This window comes from Mastigoproctus giganteus, chromosome 6 (assembly GCF_048544385.1).
Source record: "Mastigoproctus giganteus isolate SK-2022 chromosome 6, ASM4854438v1, whole genome shotgun sequence".
NCBI classification, from domain to species: domain Eukaryota; kingdom Metazoa; phylum Arthropoda; class Arachnida; order Uropygi; family Thelyphonidae; genus Mastigoproctus; species Mastigoproctus giganteus.
Window position 1 is genome coordinate 203,189,032 of NC_143580.1, and position 11,566 is coordinate 203,200,597.

At 33.6% G+C, this 11,566-nt stretch overlaps 1 protein-coding gene across 1 annotated transcript; it reads right to left on the reverse strand.

Moving 5' to 3' along the window:
* Positions 1-525: 525 nt before the first annotated feature.
* On the reverse strand, positions 526-11,152 carry LOC150084890 (solute carrier family 60 member 2-like). The gene is made up of 2 exons (XM_090376382.1): positions 11,100-11,152; positions 526-1,562 (listed from the first exon to the last, which is right to left on the reverse strand). Exons 1-2 carry the CDS (start codon positions 11,137-11,139, stop codon positions 526-528), a joined length of 1,077 nt encoding a protein of 358 aa, XP_090232508.1. The 5' UTR covers positions 11,140-11,152.
* Between the last annotated feature and the right edge of the window lie 414 nt (positions 11,153-11,566).

Sequence of the window (11,566 nt, forward strand, 5' to 3'; positions counted from 1 at the left end):
TTTTAATTTTTTTTAAATTATTCACACCAAAGCATACCACAGGTGACAATAGCAATGAAATGTTCATAGGATCTGTATGGTATTAAACAATTAACATATATATTTTCATTAATTCCATATTTTCTTTCTTAAATATTGGCACATAATGGCCTAAGCTGCTAATGCACCACTAAAATTCAAATCGATCTTTCTTAAATATACCACTATATATAAGATTACTATTCTTTGTGAAATATTTTATATAACATATCTCTGTTATAAATATATTAAATTTTTTAAAAGGGCTTAATCAAATACTCCATGTAAATGTATAAATTTTACTTTATTCTCTAATTATATTATCACCCAACCATAACTGTACAATAAAAAAAAAAATAAAAAATAAAAAAAACTTTCCTTCCCACTTGATTCATTCGTTATTTAAAAGTCATACGCTGAAAATTAGTAACACAAATAGAGAATAGTCCCACAGTCCTCAAAAAGATCATTCTTGAGAATTATCCATTATTAAAAATACTTGAAATATCAAAATTTTGTACTTTCATAAGACAACTTTCTCTCCACTGTATTCTCATTTCTGCAATACTTTTCACCATGTCTTGAAGCAGTCCACCAAGTTAGAGCAAACAATATACTACAACTACCAGCACACACCAATATAATATACATTAAAATTAGTGAATCTGCATCGATCACACGACCTACAACAATTGGTATTATCATTTCTCCCAGTGATGCAGCAACAACAAACATAGCTGCCACTTTGTTTGTGACAATTATATATCTTTCTGTCCATGCTACAGTTGCTGCATATACAGATGCTGAACCAAGACCTAGCAAAGCAGTTCCTGCCCATAAGAGTTCAACCACGTATCCACCAAATATGACAAGAATTACACTTCCAATAATTATAAGAATGATGTCAATAGTTATCATTAAAACAGATGACATTCTTGTCGCCAAGAAAATTGAAAAAGCCCTGCCAAAAGTGTAAGTACCCCAGTAAACTGATGTCATAAAGGAACCTGTTGATTTTGAAAGATGTAAATTACCTTTTACTGCAAATGTTGTTAAGAACTGTCCATAAGACATTTCCATTCCACAAAACATACTAAAAAACAATGCTACAAGTCCCACAAGAGTAATTGTAAAGCTCAAACTTGGCTTTACAATTTTATCCTGTTCTTGATTTTGCTTTTCATGTTTTTCTGCACGATTAATAATAAATAAAGCAATAAAAGAAATGGTAACAACAAATGTGTATACACCTATGATTGTGTATGCATATACAATGTTAGGTATGTATTCTCCTAAAGTCCTATTGGCTATACTAACATCTGCTGAAATACAGTTATCATAACTATTTTCATCTTCCATTATGAAACTTGATGTTGCTGTACCATTTTCTGTTTCTGTAAGATTATTTTCCTTACAAACTGGTGACAGAAAAGGCTCAGCAATTAAGGGTGCTATCAGTGCTCCAAGTCCAAAGGTAAAATGAAGAGCTTGCATAAATGGAGCATTATCCTTTCCCCACAAGTCTAGGCACCACACATTCAGACCTATAAAGACAAAATATAACTTAAGTATTGGCAGTCCAACACCTAAAGAGACTATATAAATGTATATATTTATTCTTGTACCTATAAATATAGCTGTATTTATCCTTGTATCTATAAATATATCTACATTTATTCTTAAACCTGAGAAGGACATTATGTGAAAGCACCACAAAGCAAGAAAGTTTAATAAAAGAGACACTTTACCATATGAAATATTTAATTAGTTTATTGAAAAGAAAAAAAATTATACAATTAAATATAAACAGTCCCAATAACTAAATAAAATTAGCTACATTTTGAATTATCTGTCTTTCTGCCATTTCAATAAACAGAGTTCTGTACCGTGATACAGTTCTTTCTCTGGGTTTAGAAGTTATAGACTTCTAAACCCAGCTCCAAAGATGATTTTCAACATAGAAATTCAAAAACTTAGCCAATTTTATTTAGTTATTGGTACTATTTAGGCGTAATTATATCATTTTTTTATTTTCATCCCAATAAACTAAGTAAATATTTCATATGGTAAAGTGTATTTTATTAAACTTTCTTACTTGGTATGAATTTGTATATGTCAAATTCTCATTTATGATATATACAAATTCATTATGACTTTGTATAAATGAAAAATAAATAAAACCCTTTTCCCCTTGAGATATATAGCTCAAAATTGGTCTTGACATGATCATGGTATATTAATATTAGTAGTGGCAAATAATACAAGGAAGCAGCAAGCTTATAAGTATAAAAAAAAAGAAGAAAAAAAGAAAAAAAAACTTAAACATTACCTATCCATCCCTTTAATAATCTGTCCAATTCTTCCTTAAATTTATTCAAACTACCCACATCCATAACACGAGCTGAAAGTTTGTTCCAACAATGATATACTCTATGGCTACCCTCAGAAAATGTCTTGCAATGTAGTTCTGTCTTGTAGTTCTACAATAAATAAAACATTGTAGTTTACAGTACAAGAAAAGCAGAACATATTTGAGATGTCAGTAAATTAAATAAAAACAAAGAGATATGTTAAATTTTTATCAAATATATACAATAATTCTATATAAAATTAATATCCATTAATCTTTGTATTTTATCTATGTTTAATTAAAAAAAGACTGAAACATCAGAGACAAACTTTATCAAATTTAAGCTTAACTATTCTTCAAATAATATATGAATACATAATCCCACCTCTACTGCTTATGAAAGTGCCCATCGCCACTTATGCTGATGATATTAAATCTGGACTGTCTCCACTTCAATTCAGGAGGCACAGCAAAACAACTTGCTTGTTAATAATGCTATTGCTGTGGTTACCAATTATTTCAGCCTGTTTGGCCTTCACACTAATCCTGATAAGTGTGCATATTTAAACTTTCCCTTCTTGGAAAAGAAGGGAAAGTTTAATTTTTATTCTCATATAAACTTTTTTATATGCCAAGTTGTGGCTTTTGAGATAACAGCTCCTCCAGTTACTATTATCACTATATAAAAACGTATCTTCTTTCCTCTATTTTATGCTGCACCTCCCACATTAAGAGTCTCTGCACGGTGGAATATCGGCTAACAACATGGGCTAACTGACTATGAACTTGCCATCTCCTGAACAACAATGATAGAAAACTTAAATTGGATTCCATTCAAGTTGCTTCACATTAAACTTTATAGACAGTTTCCAAACTCTTCTTAAATACTTGGCAGGATAAAGGAAAGCAAGATTCTATTTAGGATAAAGTTGGCTGGCACATTCCCTTCCCCAGAAGTAGTTGTTGTTGTTGGCCTCAGGAGTAGTAGACAGAAGTCATCTTTAATTCCTCTCTCCAATCAAATCTTTTCCCTTGATAGATTTTTCCATATCTATCACTCCAACTTATTCAGCAGCCCAGTGTTGATATATTCTTATTCTCTGTAGATCACTAATGCTGCAAGGAAACTGTTGAAGCCATCCTTTCTTCTAATCTGTAGGCGTGTGTGAGTGTGTATATTTTTTATTTTTATTATTATTATTAATATTATATATGATTCTTGATGTAAATAAGACTTGTTATTATTTATGTATCACTGGAAGCTGATATGAACCCCTCTGGCCTTGGCTATATCGAGTATGTTGTCTCCAGTCAATTAGGTATTTGCCTGGTGCAACAAATAAATGATATTTATTTATTCACTGATTCTAAATGTAAGGTTTTGCACCTTAGGAACAGAAATCCAAGAGTTACTTATAAATTATAGGGTTCACATCAGTGAACCCTCTAATTTATGTGAAATTTTCCAGCCAGCTAGGAAGGAACATGACGCACTGGACCCTGTAAATAGAGAAAGGGATGTCATTTCTCCTTTATATAAGATGATGGTGAGAATTTGGAATTTTGTGTTCAGGTAGAGGTCACACTTGAAGGAGTGGGGAGGGGGTTCTCATTGAGGTATATAAGGCCTGGAAGGAAACTGATAAAATAAGCAAGGGAAGCATATTTTTAATGATAGGAGAAACAAGAACTAGATGTTACAACCATCACATTTTTTTGGAAATAACAGAAGGCTGGATCTCATATATTTTGCCTTCAGGAAGCATTTATAGATAAGTGGAATAAATTGCCTGCCATGGTGGTCAGTTCAAAGTGGAATTGGATAGCTACTTTTTTGGCAATGGGAAAGGTATGAGTGATCGAGCATTTTCCCCTTATTCTTTCTTTGTTTTTTGGTAGATGCAGAAAGTCTGCTTCTTAAATATTTAGCATTATAATACTATTACTAAACAAAGGATGGGAAACAACATTCCCATTGATGGAAAAAAAAAGCAGTTGATTAGGCAAAATTTTAATTTAGAAATCATAAAATACAAATGGTAATACTCAATCCAATTATTTTAACATGAAATTCAAAAATTTCACCAAAATATGACAAAAAAAAAAGACAAGACAATGATTTGCCTAAACCTGAAATAAAGCAAGACAGATCCCAGTTCCTTTTAACTGAAACATCTTGTATGTATAACAAATGCAAACACCTAAAAAAATTCCAACCTGAGAAATTTTAAAGTTTGTCAGAGATCAGATCCCAAGACTACTGATTTGGAAGGTTCAACTGTACCAAACTACTGATAAAATATATAAAAAACACATAAAAAAAAAACCATAAAATAATAATAAAAGATCAAATAGATTAAAACTAATCTGCATCGACATTCACACATGAGGAGTTATTCAGCGAGGGGAATGCCAGAGGTATATTCAGCTCTGGCAGTAAGCTAGAGAATCTTGTAATAACTGAGAGTAAAGTGGAGGAGAAACTGTTGAAGATAAATACAAGAAAGGCACCTGGGGTGGATGGGATCTATCCAGTTATATTAAAGGAGGCAGCAAAGGAAGTAAGCAAACCCTTAGCCATAATTATGAGAGCTTCCTTGGACTCAGGGGAAGTATCCATGGACTGGAGATGTGCAAATGAGACCCCAATTCACAAAGGAGGATCAAAGGGCGACACAAGTAATTATAGACCTGTTAGTTTAACTTCTGTTCCAGGAAAATTAATGGAGGCACTGGTTAAAGAAGCACTGCAGGATCATCTAGACAAGACTTCAGTCATAGCTCAGACACAGCATGTTTTGTTAAGGGGAAGTCTTGCCTGACCAATTTGATTGGATACTATGATGCAGTCACAAAAGAACTGGATGCAGGGAATAACTTTGATATTATATACTTGGATCTTAGAAAGGCTTTTGATACTGTTGCACATGGAAGACTGCTGCACAAATTGGAGCAGTGTGGCATTGGAAGCAAATTGCTGCTATGGCTAAAGGGGTGGTTGAGGGGGAGAAGACAGAGAGTGGTAATCAATGGACACTGCTCATCGTGGACTAATGTTATTAGTGGAGTCCGTCAGGGTTCAGTATTGGGTCCATTATTGTTTTCTGTATTTATAAATGATACTGATGATGGTATATCAAGCTTAATGTCCAAGTTTGCAGACGATACGAAGGTTGGCAGGCTTGTCAAGGACACTACTGACACTATGCTACTGCAACAGGATCTGGAAAGGTTGAGCAGATTGGCTGAGAGGTGGCAAATGAAGTTTAACATTGACAAATGTAAAGTACTACATATAGGAAACAGCAACCCCAGAGCAACGTATCAACTCTGTGGTACTACACTGACAGTGGTAGAGAATGAAAGGGACCTGGGGGTGGTTGGCAGGCAGATATGAAGTTTTCTGAGCAGTGCAGACGGGCTGCAAGAGTAGCTCATGGTGTATTGTCGATGATATATAGGAATTTTTCTAGCAGGGATAAGGAGGTGATTATTCCCTTGTATAAGGCAATGGTCAGACCACACCTAGAGTACTGTATACAGGTCTGGAGGCCTCATTTCAAGAAGGATGTAGAGATGCTGGAACGAGTACAGAGAAGGGCAACAAGATTAGTGAATGGAACAAAGGGGGTGCTCTTACGAAGAAAGGCTTAAGTTTTGCAAATTACAGTGTCTGGAGACTAGGCACCGGCAAGGTGATCTGATAGAGGTGTATAAAGCCTTGAATGGTTTGAGCATGCTCAATGCTGATGGGATTCTTCCTCTTGCTCAGAATAATCACCTGAGAGGGCATAAATTCAAATTGAGAAAGGACAGATGTAGGATAGACGTGAGGAAATTTGCCTTTAGCCAGCGGGTGGTTGGTTGGTGGAATAGAATTCCATCCCTTGTCGTGGAAGTTGATAGCCTAAATAAGTTTAAGGCTCAGCTGGACAGGTATTTCGAACGAAGAGAGGGGTGAAGTGGAAGTGGTTATTTTTTATTTATTTTTTTTATTTATTTATTTATTTTTTTTTTTTTTGGGCTGATGCCGCATAAGCTTGCTTTCTTGCATCAAATGCCTCTATTAATGCTAATGCATGCTAATGCTAACTATGTAATTTGAATATTAATGCATTATAAAAATTAAAACTTATTTTTTGAACATTTGATTATTATTGATGCAACTCTTAAGGCACTCAATACTGTTTACCACATGTGTCTGTTCATGACTAGTGTACAAGTTAGTGCAATTGCATCATTTCTGTATGCAGCCAACTACTTGACCTAAGTAGTTATAAATTGGCTTCATTAAATAAATATATTGTGAATAAGGCTAAGGTAAAGAAAGCCAACACAAGAATGATGAGAAACATTGGATAACTTATGCAGAAAATTAGTTTCCCAACACCGGACTCTTGCACAGTTCGCTCGATAAACAAATGGTAGGTGTTATCAGTCTGGAGCCGAAATCAAGAAGGATATATCGATTCACAGGTAGGCATGGCAAATGATGAAATGATTGGTGTTGGGTGCGACAGACAACAAGCTACTGTGTAGTCATTGGTTGGCATTATAATGTGTATTTATGAGTAAAGAATGGTGCATAATAGTTTTGTAATGAATCTTTTAAAGATGGAAGAAATTTGTACGAAAAATAAAACGTTGGTTGATTTTTTGATGAAAACTAAATTAATAAAAGTTTTGTTCCGTTCATTTTTTTGTTCTTCATTATGTTTTTTTCTCATTATTAAAAGCAGATTTTTGGAGTTCATGAGTGTTTTTACTATATTGTTGATTTAGGTTTGGTTACGAAAAAAGGAAAAGGTTTCTTTATTTTTTTGTTATATTTCTTACCCTAACCTTAAATGGTAGGTTAGGAAATAATAGAAGAGGTTTCCTTATATTTCGTGACCTAACCTTAAATGTTAGATTAGGAAAAGAAAGATTCTTTATATATATACACACAGTCCATTCCAGTTATTTGGGACATATTGAGCCTAGTGCATTTTGGCCCGATTAAGCGGCTGCCCCAATTATCCGAAATTTCACGTAAATAGTTAAAAATACAATGTATCCCCCCTTTACAATTGATTCACTGTACAATCAAATCACGTTACGATGAACTCACCATAGTAAAGTACCGTTCACTATACGATGTGTAGCCGACCGGGCTAGCCGAGTGGGTAAAGTACCTGCCCGACAACCCAAAAGGTCGTGGGTTCGATTCCCGCCTCGGGCTTGGATCAAAGTACTGCAAAAAAACGTTGGGAGGTGCAATATGGCCGCAGAAGCCGATGCGCCAACAACTACCAAATCAAAAAAAAAAAAAAAAAAAATATACGATGTGTAGTAAGTGCCGGTCATTGTGATCACGTTTGTGAATTGAATTTTAATTCTATTAAACGGCGATTCTAATTAGCAAAAATAGGAGGAATATTATCCACAGGCTACAAAAACAAAGATATATTAAGCGCAAATTTACCCATTATTATCTTACCAATTAAAAAATTAAATGATATGTGAAAATTGGAATAATTAATATGTACTGTAATATGTACATACCAACTAGTTGACATTTCTGTTCACTGACATTTGTGGGTGGGGGTTAAAATTTAAAAAACAGTAAAAAGATAAGCAATCAATAACAAAGAACACGGCACACACAAATTGCAAGTAACACAATACACGATACGCACAAGTGAGAATGGAGTAACGAGTTACAAAGCTTTAAAAATAGGAATGAAAAGAAGATCTGAAAATTAATTTTTTTAGGATTGAAGATTTCATGGAAGTGTAAACACATTTCACCATAATAACCCACAGAATTTCAGTTGTCAGTATTATCAAGTGTACTGTCCATTTATGATAGATTTCACTAACAGAAAAGCCCAATAAACAGGTGACTGCTAATTGTTTTTATTGTTTTATGGCTGTGACCTCCAAAATTTCGACCGAACCACGTGGTACCGTCGGAGACAATCGTAGGGTAATCTCCAGTGCTGCGGTCTCCTGTCCCAATTAAACGGCATGCTGTCCCAATTAAGCAAAGTAAACCCTGGCTATTTTCTCGATTGGGTTCTGTTTTTTTAAGATTTGCTCCAAATAAATGGCTGCTCCGATTAACCAGTGGCCCAAATAACCGGAATCCACTGTATATATATATATACAGAGTAAATAGCTATTGAGGTATTGATTGACATTATGATACGTGTGTATCTGCACGAGTGTCTTTAAAAATAAAAGTACAGTAATAAAAAAATTAATATTTTGTTAATAAACAATTTATTAACAAAATATTAGGTTAGGTTACCCCTCCATTTCGGGAGGGGTTCAAGCTCCCATGGAATTCAAGTGGAGGTAACAGTCATAAAAAAATGAATTTTTTTATGAATGTATTTCTAAATATGACTGTGATTCTAAAGAAAAAAGGTTAGGTTACCCCCTCTACTTCGGGAGGGATTCAAGCTCCCATGGAGGTAACCTGATCCTTTTTCACCATTATGGAAAGTGTTCATTAGGACATGTGCGATTAGGGCAAGATACCATTGAGGCAAGTGACCATTAGTGTTACTAAAGTGATACTAAACCGATGTTATTGTGTGTTGTGTTCACACACCAATCAGTACATCATTTGCCATGCCTACCCATTAATCAATATATCGTCCTCGACTTCTGCTCCAGACCGATAACACCTACCGTCTGTTTACCGAGTGAGCAGTGCTAGAGTGCCGTATCGGAAAACCAATTTTCTGGGTAAGTTATCCGTTTCTCGTCGTTCTTGTGTTGGCTTTCTTTACCTTCACAATGAGTTGCCATGATATTGCACTACCTCAAATAAATAATGCTTCACCATAGGAGAAGACTATTGTTACTTATTCTCAGCATATACCATCACCCATACAGCAACATTTCGGAACTTATAGGCTCCTCATCAGTGGATGGGCAGGTACCCTAGTGTTGCAATGATGACAACCTAGTTGTGTGGAATAATTTAGATTACAGTATAGTTTATTGCCAATTTATAACTAGTTAAGTAGTTAGCTACATACAAAAATGATGCATTTGCACTAACTTGTACACTAGTTAACTCCCAATATAACCGAAGGCTTTAGCCCTAAACTATACTGTAGTCTGTTCGTGACATAATACATGATTCACAAGCCAACTTGCATGTTGTATGAACTGATAATTTGGAATAATTCACAGTTGAAAACTGTTAATTATTCCAGATTTATCTAGTTGACCAGTCTGAGATCAATCGACTATAGCTTCAGTTGAAGCCTTTAAAAATTCTTCCAGTCTACAAAAATATTTGGACCCAAACAACTGACAAGTTATGAAACCGCTTTATATTGTCATGGTAGATCCATCCCTAGTGTTTCCATGTAAAACAGATAAATAATCCTGTAAAATTTGTCACTAGGCAAAGAAAAATGGTTAAAAAATTTAAAATAATTAAGAGATATACATTACGATTTTACTTACTATCTGATGAAAAGTCAGAGACTAAAAAGAGATTAAAGCAAAATCAGTCTGAACTTTTTTGTGTTAAATGATGGCTGTTATTTACTGTTGGTTATTTATTTTTCTGATAAAGATAAATTGGCAAAAAGTGACTAATTTATGAGAACTAAAATGAAGTGTTAACTGTGTACTGTAATCCATGTTTATCCATAAGCCATTTATTAGTTTGTGTATGACCATTCTTCTTCATTTTAATGTTTTTTTTAATGTTTAAAGTAACAAAATTCCTTAGTTTCTTAATGTTTCAGAGGATTATTAATGTTTTTACATTTTAATATTTGTTTTCAAAGTGCTAAAAAAGTAAGGATTCATTATTTATTTGATTTTAAAACATTTAATTTTTTAAAAATATGGACGAATTGTATTCTCTCACTCAAGGATTAGGATTGATGATTCGATGTATTTTGGGCTCGGGCTTGTGGTTCATGGGCCTCCGATCCCGTGGTACGCTGGATCATTGATTTTGTCTACGAGGGTGTGAAATACATGTAAACTATTTGTGTAATTGTTTCAACAACGGTGAGTATCAGCACTGAAGTGTTCTACAAGACATCACAGAGGTAACCCTCCTTTTCTTAACTAAATGTCAGTGATGCAGATCACAGATAATTTGCTGTGAAAGCAGCATTTGCTACAGTTAAAATAACACTTCAAGGGCACAACAGTAGAAATCCAGAATTTTCAAAAATCCAGCAAGTATTCCAATGTTGCCAGATTTATGAGGTTCTGTTCTATGTATAAAAGCAAAGTTGAAAAGAAAATGAAAAACTATATATTTTATTGAAAATCAACATTAGCTTTGCAAAAAAAAAGATGAAATTAAAATCATTAATGACAATGTTGAGAAAGCAAAGTGAGAGTCACTAATGATGAAACATAAATTGTAGCCTGACTGATAGTTTAGGATATATTTATCTTACAACTTTATCAAAATACGAAAACAGTTTCATCAAAAAAAAAATACACAGTTTCTAAACAGCATTCTGTAATGAGTTGTGGTAATTCTTATTTTAAGTTCATATGATAGCACTGTGAATTGCCCTTAATTATTAAAAAAAAAACATATCTACCAGCTAATCAAAAAATAAATCCAATATATTACAATGTATAAATTAAAAAACTATTAGTGCAATAGTATTTTTTGTAGAATACTTCTTTACAAGCAGAAGAGGAAATTAAGAATTTTTCTAATTTGAAAGAGGAATGAGGATAGAACAACTTTTACCTGTATCAATAGCACCCATCGAAAGACCTGACATGGACATGACCACAACAAGAGAAATGAGATTTGGACACCATGGGATTGCAAGAGATGATGCTACTACTAATATGAGGCCTCCTATCAGAAGAGGTTGCCTATTGAAGCAATCAAAGAGAATCCCACCTAAAAATGCAAACGAAATCAAAATATGTATTGCATCTTAATTTATACTTCACAATCACTATAATTATTATATGCTACAGCAGTGGTTAACAAATATTTTAGAGCCAAAACTCATTTACCAAGGACTATTTTCTAACTCCCGTTCATGGAAATCAAAATATAAAACTAGTTGAAAAAATAGTTACCACGTATACATATTTACAAATATTTTAGATTTAATTTTAGAAATCTAACGTTTTTCTATTGAAATAAAACATGCATAGCTATGTTAATCTAAGTACTATTCAATATTCTAATGAACCCATTTC

Bases quoted from the DNA above. Each gene is read 5' to 3' on its own strand.
- LOC150084890 (XM_090376382.1), bottom strand. From the start codon at position 11,139: ATGTCCATGTCAGGTCTTTCGATGGGTGCTATTGATACAG. The intron at 1,563-11,099 runs GTAAAAGTTGTT...TTGTCTTTATAG, and splicing joins GATGGGTGCTATTGATACAG to GTCTGAATGTGTGGTGCCTA.